Consider the following 18,371-nt stretch of genomic DNA (forward strand, 5'->3'; position numbering starts at 1 on the left):
TAAATATTAAAATAATACAGTACTTTTTTTTCCCAGTTCCCAGTGTGTGAACTCGATACAAACGACGTAGTTTTCTACAGTAACTAGCCTTACCATCTTCACACGGTTACCGACCTCTCGCAAAAAAACACAGAATTATTAATATTTTGCTGTTCAAAGCAGAGTTTTGTTTCCTTCTCCAGTTTAGTTTTGCCTTAAAGTTGGAACCCAAACCAATAAATCTTTAAAAAAAAAAAAAAAGTCTCGCCCTTTGCTGAATCCTTTTAGCAACATTTTCATTCTTCTTAGTAAATGTCAATTCTGCATTAATGTCTTACCCAAATTTGCAAGCCCCTCTCTCGTCTTCCTGATTCTCCCAAATCTGTTTCCTTTAGATTTTGATTTTTTTTTTTGTTGAGCAATGAAGAAGACTAAACTCGACAACTCCGCCTCACTGAACCGAATCGGGCTTGTTCAGTTCCTGTTAGCTCTCCTGCTCTTTTACCTCCTCTGCATGAGCTTCGAGATCCCTTTCATCTTCAGAACCGGGTCCGGTTCCGACGACGGGTCTTTTTCGTCGTTGCCGAGACAGATGGTTGCTGGTAAAGAAGCAAACCGGGCTATCATCGCAGAACAACAAGTAAACCGTCTTAGACCGGGTCGTAAACCGGAGAGGAGAATGCGAGAGTTCAAAACCGTCTCTGAAATCTTCGCCAACGAGAGTTTATTCGACGGCGGCGGATCCACCGACGAGTTCTCGGTCTTCCACGTCACCGCGAAGCACGCGATTGCGACGGGGAAGAAAATGTGGGACGGGGTTAATTCCGGTTTAATCAGCAAACCGGATGAAAAACCGGTTAAGAACCGGACGGAGAAATGTCCGGATTCGGTTTCGATTACCGGGTCAGAGTTTTTAAACCGGAGCCGGATCTTGGTTTTGCCGTGCGGGTTAAAGCTGGGATCTCACGTTACGGTCGTGGCGACGCCGCATTGGGCCCACGCGGAGAAAGATGGGAAGGGTGCGGTGACGCAGTTCATGATGGAGCTGCAGGGACTGAAGGCGGTGGAGGGTGAAGACCCGCCTCGGATCCTCCATTTCAACCCGAGGATTAAAGGGGACTGGAGTGGGAGACCAGTGATTGAGCAGAACACTTGTTATAGGATGCAGTGGGGCTCTGCTTTGCGCTGTGATGGTCGTGCGTCTAGTGATGACGAAGATTCTGGTATTTGACTCTTGTTTGACTTTTAAAACAATTGTTTGGTTTTGACTTTTTAAAGGTTCGATTTTTATTTGTTTTTTTTTTTGTTGAAGTTGATGGAGAGGTGAAGTGTGAGAGGTGGAAGAGGGATGATGATGGTGATGATGAATTAAAGAACACATGGTGGTTGAAAAGGCTAATGGGACGAAGGAAGAAGATAACACATGATTGGCCATACCCTTTTGAAGAAGGGAAGCTCTTTGTTCTTACTCTTCGAGCTGGGATGGAAGGTTACCACATCAGCGTTAATGGAAGACATATCACATCCTTCCCTTACAGAACCGTAAGTTCTCTTCTTTTTTTGGTCTGTAAAAAGGTTTAACGTTGACTTATGTAAATGGATGTTACAGGGATTTGTTCTAGAGGATGCTACTGGATTAGCAGTGAAGGGGAACATTGATGTGCATTCGGTATATGCTTCCTCTTTACCCTCTACAAACCCGAGTTTCGCGCCGCAAAAGCATCTAGAGATGCAAAGCAGATGGAAAGCTCCTTCGTTACCTCAGAAGCCTGTGGAGCTCTTCATCGGTATTCTCTCTGCTGGTAACCATTTCGCAGAGAGAATGGCTGTGAGGAAGTCGTGGATGCAGCAAAAGCTAGTCAAATCGTCGAAAGTTGTTGCACGGTTCTTTGTTGCATTGGTAAGCACAGTTCGTGAAAGTGAATACCATTTTTAGCATATAGTGTCATTGGTTTAACTGCATTTGTTTATGTTGTTAGCACGCAAGAAAGGAAGTCAATGTGGATCTGAAGAAAGAAGCCGAGTACTTTGGTGATATTGTGATAGTACCGTACATGGATCATTATGACCTCGTTGTGCTCAAGACGGTTGCCATCTGCGAATATGGGGTTAGCACAGTGGCGGCAAAGTATATTATGAAATGCGACGATGATACGTTTGTACGAGTTGATGCTGTGATACAAGAAGCGGAGAAGGTTAAGGGAAGAGATAGCCTTTATATTGGAAACATTAACTTCTACCATAAGCCTCTGCGCACTGGTAAATGGGCTGTGACATATGAGGTAAATATTTACATTTTGTAGTACCTGAAACTCAGTAGAGCTGTAACAAGTAACATGAAAGAGGGTATGACAATCTTTGTTGCATCAGGAATGGCCTGAAGAGTCTTATCCTCCATATGCAAATGGTCCGGGTTACATCTTGTCATACGACATAGCTAAGTTCATCGTCGATGATTTTGAACAGCAGAGATTAAGAGTAAGTTGTTCAAGAACATGAAAATAAGTTTTCTTTATAATGAATATAGCAGCTGATTATATGGGCGTTGGTACTTTTTTTTGTGTTATTGTAGTTATTCAAGATGGAAGATGTGAGCATGGGAATGTGGGTGGAGAAGTTCAACGAGACTAGACCAGTGGCAGTTGTTCACAGCCTCAAGTTCTGCCAGTTCGGATGCATTGAAGACTACTTCACAGCTCATTATCAGTCGCCTCGCCAGATGATTTGCATGTGGGATAAGCTGCAGAGACTCGGGAAGCCACATTGCTGCAACCTGAGATGACTTAACATTGTGTTTTCTTTTGGCCTGATTCTGGATTTTTTGCGTTAGAAAGGAAAATGAAGAAGCAGATGGGGGGATTTCGTGGAGCTAACTGTTTTAGATCTCTGTTGTATAGAACAAACTATAATTTATCTTATTATATAATATTATGTAATGAAGGGCTCTTGAAATGACTGAGAGGTCAAATTGTTTTTGCTGTTTTTACAAAATATATGCAAGTCTGATATCCCTCAACTTGAACAGTTGAAATCCTTTTAGTTACTCTGTTTCACCTACATGATTGCCAGCATGTTATTGTCAAGATGCTTAACAAGAGCATTTGGTGACTAAAATCGTAGCAAAGGGATTATATATCTCCTCATAGAATGCTAGTTAGGTAAGAAGATTGGCTAACGTTCTGGGAAGCTTGTGAATTTAAACCTTTTAGTGCTGTGATGATTATAAATAGGGCTCCGAATGGTGTCTGCGGTTTGAGCGGTGCGGGACAAGCGGTTCAACTGCGGTGCGGTTCTGACAGTTATAAAAATGTATAGATATATAGTATATGAAAAGATTTTTGTTACTGTTAACTGTGGAGCGGGGCGGTATGATGGTCACCATTCGAAGCCTAGGAATATGAACAATATGCTGAATTCTAATTACTGTATGAAAGGAAGCACTGAAGCACAAAGCAAAGACGCAGCATGTGACTTTTTAAGACAATTACCAAACTGAGTAACTGTTTTCTTTTTCAGACCGTGTCATAAAAAAAACGTGTAGCATCAAATGATTAAAGTCGATGCACCGCACATGTTGTCTTAATCAATCACCTCATTAATTAATAGTCCTATGTAAATTGGAGGATAATCGAGTGGGTGGTGCGGAGGACCAATGTCACAGTAGAAGGAGGTTGGGTGGTGCGGAATGAGAGAGGAGTGATCCAATGTCACAGTAGAAGAGCTTTTAGCAATATTCATTCACTTGATGAGGCTAAGCTTGTGGTGATTCTGTGGGCACTTGAGAGTATGGGAAGTCATAGAATGTCGAACATAATAGTGGCTGGTGATTTCTCGGAGTTGGTTGGCGCAGTGGAGCGACCTCAAGCTTGGCCTTCCTTTCTCCACCAGGTTGGAGAGATCGAGCTCGCGATGGCAAGAATCGAAGGGTGCAGGCTCATATCAGTGGGCAATGAAGCAAATAAAGGAGCCACTTTCATTGCACAAAGTGTTACTAGACAAGGACTGATCCGGTCGTATGTGCAGAATGGTCACCCTCCGTGGCTGTTTGAATTGTTTGTCAATGAAAGCCGCTGCTTTTGATTGTGTGTCTTGCCAATTTTTTTGGGTTAAACTAGAGTAGGGATGTTGGTTATGATCCTGCTCTTGTAGTTTTTTGATGTATGGGGTTTAGTTGTGCTGCAGCAGGTCGTTTTTTTGTGTATGCTGCAGGCTTTGATGATGTATGTCTGCTACGTTTGAGTATTTGAATCAATGAAACTGCAGGGAAAAAAAAATCGGAGGATACATTTGTGTTCAGGTAGCGTTAAAGTCTTTGGAAGTTTCGGGTTTTTTTCAGCTACCTTCAAGGCATGCTTGATGGGTATATTCGCTTGTGGCGGACTAATAATTTTATTTGCAATCTATAGATTGAGATTGATTTTACTATATTATATGCATATGAATAAGGAGTTAGGTAGCCACTAGCCCCAATAAATATTTTTTTTTTTTTTTTGCTAAATTGTAAATATCATTAGAATGAAGAGAAGATTTTACATGAGCAAGATCTTAAATTATAAATCCATCTTGGCAAAAAAAAGGAAAAACAAGATGGATCACCAATAGACTAAAGCTTTTACACAAACAAGGTCATCTCAACCAGCAGGCCATAAGCGAACAGAAGGCCTTCCTATGCTTCCTTGCTGAGATTATGTTTCTCATCTCCTTATCGACAAAGTAGAATACTGATGAAGCAGGGAGAGAGATGTGGTTGTGGATCAAATTGTTTCTTTGTTTCCAAAGATGAAAAATGATCGTTTGAGTAGCGAGCTTCCGCATGAGCTTCAGCTTCACAGGCGCAGCAGCTCTTATCCATGATAGAAGTTCTGACCAATCCATAAAGCTAGACACTGGCGGACCGCACCTGACGAAGACCTCTCTCCAGACGTCGAGGGTGTATTCGCAGCGCAGGAAAATGTGGTCTCTGGTTTCTATGCTTCTCGAGCAAAATGGACAGTCCGTGGCGATGGCCATCCCCCAAGCCGCTAGCCTGTTCCTAGTAGGCAACCTGTCATAATTTGCCACCCACATTGTGAAAGAGTGTTTAGGGATCGCTCCCTTGAACCAAACCACGTCGTGCCATTCCACTTCCTCTTGCCTTGGCCTTAAGACCTCCCATGTCGTAGCAGACCTGAAAATACGCAAAGGAGACTCACCAGCATGCCATTCATATCTATCATTTATATCAGAGGAAAGAGGAAGTGAAACAGTCGTTAGATAAGAGTGAAGGTCGACTTCCTGCTGCGATCTTGGGTGGGGAAGAACCCAAGCTGAACCTTGAATCGCATCTGCAACTACAGCATCACGTCTCAGCCGTAGGGCTCTTGGTCCATGCGCTCCTATGTGTGTGATCAGTTGACCAAGAGGAGACCAAGCATCGTACCAAAAACTTGCATCCTTTCCGTTACCCAGTGACACTTTGCAGAACTGAAGAGCCAGTTCGCGGAGTTTCAATAACCTTTTCCAGGCCCAAGAGTCAGTAGCTGACGGCTCGATGGTCCAAAAAGATCTGTCCTGCAGGTGCTTATCCCAGTGCCAATCAGACCAAAGAGAGGGGGTTTTCGACAGGAGGATCCAGATAAACTTTAAACACAAAACTGTGTTCCACTCCAAAAAGCTGCGAACCCCTAAACCCCCCTCTGTTTTCGGTAAACAAACTGTATGCCAAGCGATTTTTGCCAAACCACGCTTCTCAATATTACCTGACCAAAGAAACCGAGAGCTTAACATCTCAATCATCTTGATGCAACCCTTTGGCAGCATGAAAGCAGAAGCCCAAAAGTTGACTGTCCCAAAAATAACTGTTTTCAGAAGCTGCAGTCTTCCAGCAAAGGAGAGGAGCTTAACTGACCATGATTGAAATCTAAGAGTTATCTTGTTCATCAAAGGTGCATACTCGGCTATCTTAAGCTTTCGGCTCATCAGTGGCAAGCCAAGATACCGGATGGGGAGAGCACCTGTGGGGAAACCATATCTTGCAATAGCTGTTTGCTCTCTTTGGTTAAGGCCCGTTGTAAATAGCTCAGTTTTAGTAGGGTTCATTTGCAAACCCGACCAGGAAGCAAAGTCATCTAGACACTCCGATATACCATGTAAACTATCACTGCTCCCATCGAAAAATACCATGACATCATCTGCGAACATAAGGTGAGAGATCTTTAAGCTTACGGTTCCAGGATGATAGCCAATAGCTCCCATCTCGTAGCGAGACATGAGAAGCCTAGACAGACATTCCATAGCCAAAACAAAGAGATATGGGGATAGGGGGTCACCCTATCGGATCCCTTTGGTGCTATTGAAGAAACCTCCTGAAACCCCATTGACTGAAACAGAGAAAGAGGCGGTGGTCAGACATTCTGAGATCAGTAGAATGAAGCTCTCCGGGACAGCTAGGGCGCGTAGTGATGCGAGGATAAAGTCCCACCGCACGCAGTCAAACGCCTTCCTTAGGTCGATTTTGAGCATACCACGGGGCGACAGAGAGTGGTTATGGTAACCATTCACTAGGTCCGTGTCCAGCAAGACATTCTCCGCTAGTAAACGACCAGGAATGAACGCCGACTGGGATTTCGAAATCATCAGTGGGAGAATTTCCTTAAGTCTAGAGGCGAGCAGCTTAGAGATGACTTTGTAGACCATATTGAGACAAGATATAGGTCTAAAATCTGCAGTAGTTGAGGCATTCGGCTTCTTCGGAATAAGAACCAAGGAGGTTGAGTTCCACTGCTTCAAGATTTTACCAGATCTGAAGAATTCAAGGACAGCTTCAGTAACTTCGGGACCAATGATAGACCATGTCGCCGTGAAGAATTCTGAGGACTAGCCATCAGGACCACCTGTTTTATTCCTAGGTAAGGAGAAGAAAGTGTTCCTGACATCCTCGCTGGTGAAGTTTTTTTCAAAACTTTCAACCTGATCCGCTGAACATTTGAAGTCGAACAGGAGGTCAAGATCGCTTTGGATAAACATTGGTGCAGCGACCGGGCCACCTAGCAGCTCAGAGAAGTAATTGACACAAAGCTGTTTCATACCCTCTTGAGACTCAATGCGATCTCCTGTATCAGATATTAAGTAGTGGATGTGATTCAGAGCTTGACGAGAGGCCGCATATCTGTGGAACAGACGAGAGTTCCCATCCCCTAGAGATAACCAAGTGATGCGAGACCTTTGAAAAAAGAAAGCCGTCTCAGCAGCTGACAACTCCTCCCAGGTGCTAAGAGCTTGGAGCTCAAAGGAAGCATTATCAGTTGTTGGATCAGCAAGCATGGCCGATTGAGCCCTCAGCAAATTTTCGTGAGCCGCAGCTGTCTTTCTTTCGATACCAGAGAAGTTTTGGTGACTAAAGCTTCTGATGCACTGCTTGAGGAGTTTTAGTTTTCTAGACACTCTGAACATCGCAGATCCTAGGACGTTGAATGAGAACCAGTTCTCAGCGATCATAACCATGAAGTCCGGGCTCTGGATGAGAAAGTTGTAGAACCTGAACGGCTTCTTTGCTCTTATTTGAACCGGGTCAAGAGAGACTGTGATGACAGCATGATCTGAGAAATCCGGATTTCCAAAGAAAGCAACTGATGCAGGGAAGGACGTGAGCCACTCCCCGTTTACCAGACAGCGATCGAGCTTCTTAGCTATTGGAGAGCTTTTGCGCTTGTTCCACCAAGTGAAGGTGTTCCCTCTGAAGTTCATGTCCTCCACATTTACATCAAACATACATTGATTGAAGTCTCTTATCTTCTTGTCCATATTTAACGTCGCTGGGATCGAATGCTCGAGCGGGTCTCTGATCTGGTTAAAATCTCCAAGAATAATCCATGCCTTCGAGCCTAAGCCATGAGTAGTAGAGAGGTCCAAAAGTTCAGCCCATAACACAGACCTTTCTGCCGCATCATTAGATGCGTATATGACCGAGACGATGAGGTTTGATTGAGGAGAGGGCCAAGCAACAGCGACAGTAACCATCTGAAGGGATTTTGAAACAACCGTAACCACAAGAGACGGGTGCCAGAGTAGCCAAATTTTACCCAGCGGCGAAAAAACGTAGTTATCAACAGAAGACCACCCCGGGAAGATATCCGAAACAAATTTATTCATTTTTGGCTGCTTGACATGAGTCTCTAGCAGACCACCAAAAAGAGGCTTATTTTTCCGAAACCATTTACGAAGTCCACTGCGGTGATTTAATTTATTGAGACCGCGGACGTTCCAACAAAAAATGTCAGTCGACATAACTTAATAGATTTTGGGGCCCCCGCCCCGTTTCCCTTTCTGACCTGAGAATCTTTTCCTGTTACGCACAACTTCAAAATCCGGCTCGTGCTTGCTAAACTCGCCTTCTTCAAGTTCAGAATCAGAGGACTCAACATCTGAGGAGTCAGGTTGAACGTCAGACTGACCAGAAAGGGAACTGCTCCTTGGCAGCTCTCTTTGCACCATCAAAGCAGAACCGCTAGTCTCGCCAATCGCCGTTTCATTTGTTGAACCAAGTCGTGAATTCTTTACAACTTCTACCTGAAGAGACCCTGATCTTGTGGCTTGGTTTGCAGGGGAGTTTGTTGGAACCCACTGAAAAGAACCACTACCCTCCAAAGATTTTGGAGCTCTAGACTGGTCCTGGTCATTTGGAGCTGAGCGAGCCGGCTGTGAGTTTGAATTGTCATTCGACTCAGGCTTTTTGTCCTTAGATCTCCCACGCCGCGTCTTTTTCCCCGGACCATCCTGTCTTGGCTTCTTTTGACAGTGAGCAAGAGCGTGATCAGGGGACTTACAGTAAGCGCAGGCTTTGGGGCTCTTCGGACAGCGCTTGGAGATATGACCGATCTCCTTGCAAAGTTCACAAATCGGTGGCATCCAAGGACTTGATACCAACACTCTGCAGATTTCTCCTGAATCAAACTGAACATTTACTGCCTCTGGAAGTGGCTTCCTCGGATCAATGATGGTAAATACTTTGGCAACTTCCAAATTCGTTTTATTTGCAGTCGCAGGGTGGAGGAACTCAGGGTGGCCCACCAGTCCCGCAATCCGTTCCAACCCATCCTCATTAAAGAACTGGAATGGGACCTTTCGTAGCTCGAGCCAAATGGGGGCAGAGGTGAGTTCAGGCTTGACCGGTACCACACCCGGCTCCCATTTATCAACAAACATCGTCTGACCTTCTATTTGCCATAGTTTTTGATTGATAACTCTGTTCCTTGTCGCCGCATTAGAGATGCGGAACAGAAAGGAGAAGCCTTCCATTTTCGATACCACAATGTCTTTGTATTGTTTACTCCATATACCATTGACGATGTTATGCAGAGTACCTTGAGAAGGAGGGTCAGAATAGAATTGTCCAATGACAAACGGCTCCCAAGACTTCCTGTTCTTTTCGATGACAGAGTTTGGGATCCTAATACAGGCTTCACCCGAAGGCAGAGTGTATGCTTCACCTTTCTTCGATAGTCTTTTCCCAATACCCTTTGCGTGGGCGCACCAGTCAGGTTTTGGGGGCTCGCTGCTCTTGGCGGGTTCCCGGGGAGCTGCTTTCACTTCATTTGCTTGCTGAAGCTTTCCAACCTCAACATTCACTTCTTTCGCTGGGTCATTCCTGGCCGTAAGGCTTTCAGAAGTTATTTCCACAGAAACTAACTGCGAGCTCAAAGGGACAATGGCCTCAGCAGTAGGTAGAGGTAAAATAGGGGAAGGAGCTGTTTTATCGTCGCCAATAGTTAGCTCAACCGGAGCTAGAACGGAGGAGCTCCTTGGAGAGACAGGGCTCGACTCAGTAGTAGCTAGAACTTTGGATGTGGATGGAGCCGCGTTGCGATCGAAAGTAACAGGCTCATCCTGGTCTGCGCCGGAGGGGCTCTGCGACGGTGCGGAGCTCGACTGAGGCACAATTTCAGAGGATTCATCGGCGGAGGATGGATCAGTCGGAGAAACGACGATCACAGTCTTTCCAGGTGAAACTTCAACAGGGCTTTCGGCCAGATCTGCATCTCCTTCGGATTGTTGAGCAACCGCACCGGCGGGGAGGCCGGATTGGGCATCAGAAACAACCAGGTCGGAGATTTTTGCGAGATCCATCGCGACAGATTTCAGGAGGACCGATTTCGATGGAGAGGGATCCTTAAGAGGGGGCTTCGACGGAGATTTCTTAGGTTTCTTCTTCTTCATCTTCGCCGCCAGATCGGGGGACGACGGTGAGATGAGGCTGAGCTGCCGACGCCTGATAAGACGCCGGTGAGATGCAAGGGAAGGCGACACGGTGGAGGAACGGAGAGATCGCCTTGGGAGTCGCCCCAATAAATATTTGTTGCAGCCGTCGTCAATATCTCATAGTCCTCATTCCTAAGACTAATCATACGTGATTTGTTTCTAGAGATATAATTTTTAAATTTAAAACATTTTTATTTAGTAATAATGGTAAATTGTAAACTTTTAAAAAAAGCTAATTGTATTATTAAAATTTTACTGGTTAAAGGTCATAAAAAATAATTAATCTAAAAACAGTATATTTATAATATGTTAAAATGTATTTTTAATTTGTGCGAAACTTCTATAACATAAAACACTTCGAAACGTAGAAAGATCTACTAAACATCTAAGCCATCAACACTATTATTTAGTTGGTAAGGAATAGAAAAATCAAATATGTACGAGAACACCACGTTTGACTCACCTGCCATGCGACATACCAACGAGAAACACGTCTCCTTATTCCATTTCTTTATTCTTTTCCTCTCTCTCACAAGCCTCATCAACTAACTCTATTATTTATACACACACACACTCAAGCAAGTGAAATATCACCTTTTAGACGATAAAAAACCATAAGAAAAAAAAAAAAGATGGCTCAGAACGATACGGTGAAGCTCATAGGTTCTTGGTCGAGCCCTTATGCCCTCAGGGCTCGAGTGGCTCTACACTTGAAATCTGTCAAGTACGAGTACTTGGACGAACCTGATGTTCTCAACTCAAAGAGCGAACTCCTTCTCAAGTCCAACCCCATCTACAAGAAAGTCCCTGTTCTCATCCATGGCGATGTTTCCATCTGCGAGTCACTCAACATCGTTCAGTACGTCGATGAAGCTTGGTCCTCCGGTCCTTCCATCCTTCCTTCTCACCCTTACGAACGTGCCAACGCTCGCTTCTGGGCTCTCTTCGTCGACGACAAGGTACACAAAGACTTTAGATCGAACTCAATGGATCTCTGCTTTTTTTTTTTTTATTACAAATGCTCTGTTTTTGACTAAAGGTTGAGACTTTATGTTTTGAAGTTGATATTCGAACATAGATCTGTCTGGATTGATATCTGATTTTGGTATGTGTATTAAACTTTTTTCCGTCAGATCTTTGAATCGTTGGATGCGGTGGGCGGAGCAAAAGACGACGAAGGGAGGATGGCGGCGGCGGGGAAGCTGATGGAGTGTTTGGCGACGCTTGAAGAGGCGTTTCAGAAGAGCAGCAAAGGGCTAGGGTTCTTCGGAGGAGAGAACATTGGCTTCCTCGACATTGCTTGTGGGACCATTTTGGGACCGGTCTCTGTGATCGAGGCGTTTTCTGGCGTCAAGTTTCTCCGGGAAGAAACAACGCCTGGGTTGATCCAATGGGCCGAGAAGTTTAGGGCCCATGAAGCTGTCAAGCCTTACATGCCAACCGTGGAAGAGTTCATTGCATTTGCAAAGAAGAAGTTTGGTGTTGAGTGATATGCTTCGATAGGCGATGTATGAAAATGTTTTAAATGGATGAAATAATGAATGAACTAGATTTTGACCCGTGCAACCGCACGGGTGTTTGTTTTCACTTTTTTATACATGAATTATTGTTTTATAACATAAGTGTTATATATTTTTAATGTTAATCATATACATAAATATTTATATAACTATTTCAAATACAATAATTTTATAATTTACATGTTATAATTAATTAATTGTTTAAACCGTATGTATTTACCACTTCTTATTATATATTTATCTTATTGTATTTGCATTTAGTTATTAAGCAAATTAATATATTAATGAAAAAATATATTTAAAAATTATTTTGTATTTAATTTATGCTAAATTTTGTCCCGTCTTTCAAAACTGGATTTCTTTTTACCAATATTAGATAATTTATTATTGTATATATAAAAGTCTAAGATATGTTAATTTTTAGACATGTATTATATAGTTTGTTTTAAGATGTTCTATCATCATATTATATTTTAAATAAATAATTTATATTTATGAAAATAAATTTTATAAATTTATCAATTGAATATAATTTTATCATATTTATTTTAGTATAATAATTATATTTTAACATGAACATGACTATAAAGTAAATAAAATAGGATATAATTTATTTATTTTCGTTTTTAAACGATAACTTAAAATACATTAAGTTATTGTTTAAATATTTTTACACAGATTTATTAAAATTTTAAAATATAATATATAAATATATCTTATATTTAAAATGAAAATATATTATGATTAAAGTAGTTACAAAGATTTTATATTATTAACTTTAAAGAAATACATGTTAATTTTTATACATGTATTATATAGTTTGATAATGTAAACCCATCTTTCCAACATATTAAATTTTATTTTTGAACATAAATATTATATAATTACGAAAAACAAATAAATAAATATATAAATTTAAGAAAATTTTATTATATTTAGCTCAATATAATAATTTTATTTTAATATGATTGATTATGATTATATAATAAATAAAATATTATAGATTTTTTTTATTTTTAATTTTATATAACTGAATTTATTAATGTATAATAATATTTTAAACTAATTTCGAAATTAGCAAAGATATTTAAATATAATTTCAAAAATGAAGATCTTGTAAAAATCTTTTAAACAGATTTGTTAGAATTTTAAAATAAATATATTTATATTTAAAATGAAAAGATATCAAAAGATATTATGATTAAAATATTTTTAAATTCTATTTATTATTAGTCTGAACTAAAATGTAATATGAATTTCTATGAATAGGTCCATTAGGTATATTTTTAAAAAAATCACACATGAATCAAGATTGTGAATTATGTTTTAATATATAAGATGGTGTTTTTTTTTGTCTTTGAGATTTTCTTTCTTTTAAGTTCTCAAGTAGTGTTTTGATACACACGTGTGTTCCTTTACACTTTTATATTGATTGATATTTTTCTTATATATTTTTTTTTCACTGACCAAAACTTTATTAACTTCAAAGATATATTGACAAAGTATAAAATGTTTTATGTAGTACACACTTATTAAAAAAATTACTTTTTTATCTAAAAGTATTATTAAAATTATAAACTAAAAGTTACTCAACCAATTACAAAATAGAACTTTTAAATTTAATTGGTTACACAATTTTTAATAAATAAAGTTACTAAAAAAGATGAAAACATCTTACTTCCTCTGTTTTTTTATATATGACGCTTTAGAATTATGTACATAGATTAAGAAACATTTAATTTCTAAACAAAAATATTATTAATTGTTTACCTAACCACAATTTAACTAATAATAAAGTAGAAACTATAATATCATTGGTCATCTAACATTAATTAGTAATAAATTTTACATAGAAAATTGAAAACGTCAAATAGTTTGGAACAAAAAAATTTCTCTAAAACGTTATATTAAAAAAACGGAGGGAGTATATTTTAGAACAGAAGGAGTATTATACAAAAAGACATGAAAAGTCCACACATAATTATATAAAGCCCAACGATGAGCAAACCTAAAGAAAAAGAAAAGCCAGCACAAAAATGTTAAAGCCAGAAAATACATGTGACGACACATGGATTATCATCCTTCCTCCGCCGACATAGAAGAACGCCGGAGAAACCGAGATTATCACCAAGATCAAATTTTATCAATCACTAACAACTATCAATCGAAATAGCTCAGATGGAGAAGATCAAAGAGCTACTCACATCAGAAAAATCACACAAGAAGATCTATCCATAAGAAGAGAAACTTTCTCTCTAAAAGAAGAGAGAGATCGTTTTTTTATCGTAATAAAATTATATTTTCAGATTTTGGATAATTCTTATTATTCTTAATGTTAATCAATTATCTAAATCAAAATCAATTAAAATTTCGTTTTTATTTTTTAATTTATTTATACATTTTATTCATTAAAGGTATAAACGATATTAACCACTTTAACTTTTAACGTGAGAGCTTTATTGCGAAAATTTATTTCACAAATAATAGTATAAATTATTGTTTTTGGTAAAAATATTATGATATTAATTTGGTGACATTTAGACGTAAATAAAATAATATTTTAAGGATGATTTTCAAAATATATTTCAGTTTTAATTATATAGACGTATTTGGCGGAAACTTTTTTTCTGTGCATTCATCTAATAAGAATAATTTGATTTGTCTCTGTGCGTCAGTCAATACTGTCAATTCAGTTTTGTTTTGTTTTATTTTATATAACATATATTATAGCAGTGTAAATCTGATTCATGAATGATACTACACGATATCTTGGTGGTTAGTAACTTAGTACTAATCTCAGTGAACATATATAAACCACGGATGCTCTAGATACATCTTTGAGTAATATTTGTATTTCCTCTTTGGAGACGATGTAATGTAATAACGTGTTCAGAATAAAACTTGTAATAAATCAAAGGTGTATCAAGAGTCCTGGTTTTAAATAAAGTGAACCATGATCGGTAAACTTAACCGGTTTAATATCTGGTTCGGTTTTAAAACCCCCACATGTAGAGAGAAAGAGTTTATCCAAAAGAGGCGAGCGAAAAACCAAAGTGCAACACGTCACATGATCCGCAAGAGACGAACTCGTGTTACTTGATTGATTGATGGCAACAAGTAAAATGCAAATCTCGCTGTCTCCTTCATGTTTTGATTAAAGCTCTGTCTTTTTTTTTTTTTTCCTAAAATGGACAAGACACTGAGATGTGTCCGGTGGGGTTACGAGGTTAATGCTTCTTCTGATGAATGCATCAACGCAATTGACTCATACTTTTATCAGGTTCCTCTTCAGTTATCACCCTTTCATTACAAACTTAACAAAGACAGAAGATTTTATGTTTCTGATGTGCTTTCTCTGGCTCTTGGTGCTCAAAGTTTCGATCTTTGTAATTTCATCTCAGTGATTCTTGTTTTGATCGTGTATTTTTTTGGTCAGGTTCTTAGTTATGGCAGGAACTGGAAAGTGATTCTAGAAGCACCACTCCACGACAAAGATTGTGTCTTGGGCAACGTTTTAGCTGCTCATTACCTTTCCTCATCGGATCATTCCAAAGCTAATACCTATGTTGAAGCTGCAAGATCCAATCTTGTGAGTCTCTTTATATATATATTCACTGCTTTCTTGTTCTGATCCTTTCCTAGTATAAATTCGTTTATCTTCAGGAACAATCTACACCTTATGAGAAAGCTGTTTTCGAGGCTGTTAGTTATCTCATCTCCGAGGACAGGGATGATGACTTGGCTCTTGAAATGCACACCCAGGTTGGTTTCTTACTTACCTGAAACATTATTACACACTCTTGTTTTATCTCTGAGCCGTTGTGGTTTCTGTAGCTACTTCAAAGATTCCCCAAGGATCTGGCCTCTCTGAAGAGAGCTCAGCTTTTATGCTTCTGCATGGGACAGCCTGCTCCCTTTTTGAGTCTTGTTCAGCAAGTAAGCACTTAAGTTCACAGTGAATTGAACAGATTCACGGTCTAAAGGCTACTAAAGATGATTGTATCTGCTTAATATTTGTAGGTTCTACCAGTGAATCAAGAAGAGAGTTATATACACGGTATGCTTGCGTTCCCATTATTAGAACTTGGTCGAATGGAAGAAGCTGCTGCAGCTTCCAGAAAAGGCTATGAGATTAACAAAGCAGACGCCTGGGCACATCACTGTGTGAGTACCTCAGACAATGTTTTTCTCTGTTATCACTCAGTAGCTCTTTTATCTATCATACTTTTTGTATTTGTTGCAGTTGTGTCATGTTCTTCAACATGAATGTCAGTTTAAAGAAGCAGTGGAGTTCATGGAAGAACTCTCAGAATCTTGGCACTCTTGCTCATCCTTCTTGTAAACCATTTCCTTAAGGCTCTCACATATTATATAAACATTATTTTTTTCTCAAAACATGTATAAATTGTCAGGTATACACACAATTGGTGGCATATTGCTCTCTGTTACTTGGAAGGAGGGTCACCAATGAGCAAAATAGAGGAGATTTATGATAAACACATCTGGAAAGAATTGGAGAAAGGCGACGCTGTTCCTCCTGAAGTAATCCTTATTTGGATTAGGAACTTTTATGCTTTTACTTCCCTCTAATCCAAATACTCAAAATGTCTGCATCTATGTAGGTTTATCTCAATGCTATCGGTTTGTTATTGCGTTTGGATGTAAGAGATGCTCTCCAAGGTTCGTTTGAAGACCGTCTAAAACTCCTTGCAGCTCGCTAGACTGATCAGGTTAACCATGCACTAGTGGGATTGATATGTGTGTTCTTTTGTTCAATGTGTTTTTATTGATATGCTGGAATTATCAGGAAAACTGGTATATGTCATGGCACCTTGACATACTGATTGTTTGGGCACTAGCCAAGGTTGGAGAGACTTCAAAAGCTCGTGAATTACTAGAGGGTCTGAAGCTCCGGTTAGCGTGAAATTTATGTTAGTCTAGAGTTTCTAATTGATGTACCAGATTTGTTGTGAACCTGTGTTGTTCATGCAGACTATCAAAGATGAACAAGAAGAAACAAGAGGTGATGAAGAGAGGAATTCAGGTTTGTTCCTCTCGTCTTTGAACTTCTTCTCTGTTCTTACAACTCCTCAATATCAGTCTTGTTTTCTTTTCATATTAGCTCGGAGAAGCTGTGTATGAATACGCAAAGGGTGACTACAAACAGGCTCTAGAACTGCTTGGTTCAGATTTTAACGCCTTTGATTACAAGGTAAAAGAAATCTACATCTAGTAACTCAAAAACTCTCTGGATCAAACACAATTGATTCTGTTTGATGGTTGATAATAGATCATTGGAGCATCATATGAACAGATTGATGTTTTCAACGAAATGTGGTGCCAGCTGTTGCTAAAGACAGGCCAATCCTCAACTGGTACGGCTTGTTGTAGAATCTTAAAATCAGTAATTACTTGTTTAGTATATAACTATGAACGCTTCTGGCTCTGATGTTATGCAAGCCAAAGGAGTGATAAAAGAGAGGATCAAGGTCAGAGATGGTGTTCCTTTCACGTGGCGTTTACTGGTAAACATAATAATTCATTCTCAAGCAGGACCTCCCAGAGTTTTATCATGTGTCAATGGATGTTGATGATGAGAAAAAAACGATGTCGTGTTTGTGGTTGCAGGAGAAGAGTTGTGACATGGAAGGCAATGCAGAGGCTGAGAGTGCAGGAGAGAGAGCTAAGAAGCTGGGATCTTCTTATTTTTAACTCTGCTGTTGCCAGTACCGGTCTAACATAATATAATGCCCTAAGCCAGTTCAAAAAAATTTATGCATTTATATCTCTATAATATTATTTGAGAAGTCAGTTTCTTACGTGTAGTTCTCATGTTAATTTTAAAGTAGTTAATTACAAAAGTATTCTTAATGAATTGAAAATATTATGCAGAATGTCATTATTATAAATTTTTATTTTATTTTCCTTTTTGTTTCATAATTTTTTGCTTTTAATTTGCTTTTTTTTTATCCTAATGTTTTCTTAAACTACTAAAATATGGAATTTATATATATATATATATATATATATATAATTTTGATATTTTATTTAATAAATAATAATAATTACATTCTTTAAAGAAGATAATTTTTAAAATATTTTACAAAAAAATATAATAGAAAATACTTATTAACGAAATATCGATCTTTTTGCATCTTTTCATTCATATCACTACTTAAACTTATGTAGTTAAGTTTTTCGAAAATAACAGTCTCAACTGACTATCACTAAGATTAGTGAACACAAAAGAAGGATAAACTCGTAACGACTCCTAATAATGTTAATACGTGATACTGCTCTCATCACAATTTTCTAGTTTTTTTTATAAAAAAATAGAAATTAATAAATTAGTCACGTACCTCTCGTCAATACTAAGACTATGATCTAAGAATTGAAGAAAGAGACAACACGAAAAACTATTTAGTAGCTAACTTTTAATTAAGGTTTTAGTTGTAATCTAAAATAGAAATTAACAAATATATTTGTTAATACAAGTTTATAAATATTGCTAAAGGATCCGACAAATGTTATTCTGATTAATTATTCCCACAAGTACTATTTTAGCTAAGAAAACCTTACAAACCTTAATTATTTGTAAAAAGTAAAAAAAAAAGTTGACAATAAAAACATATACAA

The 18,371-nt window shown here is 38.8% G+C and overlaps 3 protein-coding genes across 3 annotated transcripts; all 3 read left to right on the plus strand.

Moving 5' to 3' along the window:
* The first annotated feature begins 157 nt into the window (after positions 1 to 157).
* Positions 158 to 2,995, plus strand: LOC103840682 (hydroxyproline O-galactosyltransferase GALT4). The gene is made up of 6 exons (XM_009117194.3): positions 158 to 1,202; positions 1,292 to 1,521; positions 1,589 to 1,879; positions 1,959 to 2,261; positions 2,350 to 2,457; positions 2,552 to 2,995. Exons 1-6 carry the CDS (start codon positions 401 to 403, stop codon positions 2,759 to 2,761), a joined length of 1,944 nt encoding a protein of 647 aa, XP_009115442.2. The 5' UTR covers positions 158 to 400; the 3' UTR covers positions 2,762 to 2,995.
* Positions 2,996 to 10,730: 7,735 nt separating this feature from the next.
* On the plus strand, positions 10,731 to 11,881 carry LOC103840683 (glutathione S-transferase U13). Its single transcript, XM_009117195.2, has 2 exons — positions 10,731 to 11,174; positions 11,349 to 11,881. Exons 1-2 carry the CDS (start codon positions 10,848 to 10,850, stop codon positions 11,703 to 11,705), a joined length of 684 nt encoding a protein of 227 aa, XP_009115443.1. The 5' UTR covers positions 10,731 to 10,847; the 3' UTR covers positions 11,706 to 11,881.
* A 1,709-nt stretch (positions 11,882 to 13,590) lies between these two features.
* LOC103840685 (tetratricopeptide repeat protein 38) lies at positions 13,591 to 17,660 on the plus strand. The gene is given in 14 exon segments (XM_033279818.1): positions 13,591 to 15,015; positions 15,172 to 15,324; positions 15,399 to 15,497; positions 15,570 to 15,671; positions 15,756 to 15,899; positions 15,979 to 16,073; positions 16,148 to 16,277; positions 16,358 to 16,465; positions 16,543 to 16,649; positions 16,728 to 16,779; positions 16,858 to 16,947; positions 17,026 to 17,110; positions 17,196 to 17,260; positions 17,364 to 17,660. Coding segments are annotated over 14 exon segments (1,407 nt in total). The 5' UTR covers positions 13,591 to 14,922; the 3' UTR covers positions 17,448 to 17,660.
* Positions 17,661 to 18,371: the final 711 nt, after the last annotated feature.

This window comes from Brassica rapa, chromosome A09 (assembly GCF_000309985.2).
Source record: "Brassica rapa cultivar Chiifu-401-42 chromosome A09, CAAS_Brap_v3.01, whole genome shotgun sequence".
Lineage (NCBI taxonomy): Eukaryota > Viridiplantae > Streptophyta > Magnoliopsida > Brassicales > Brassicaceae > Brassica > Brassica rapa.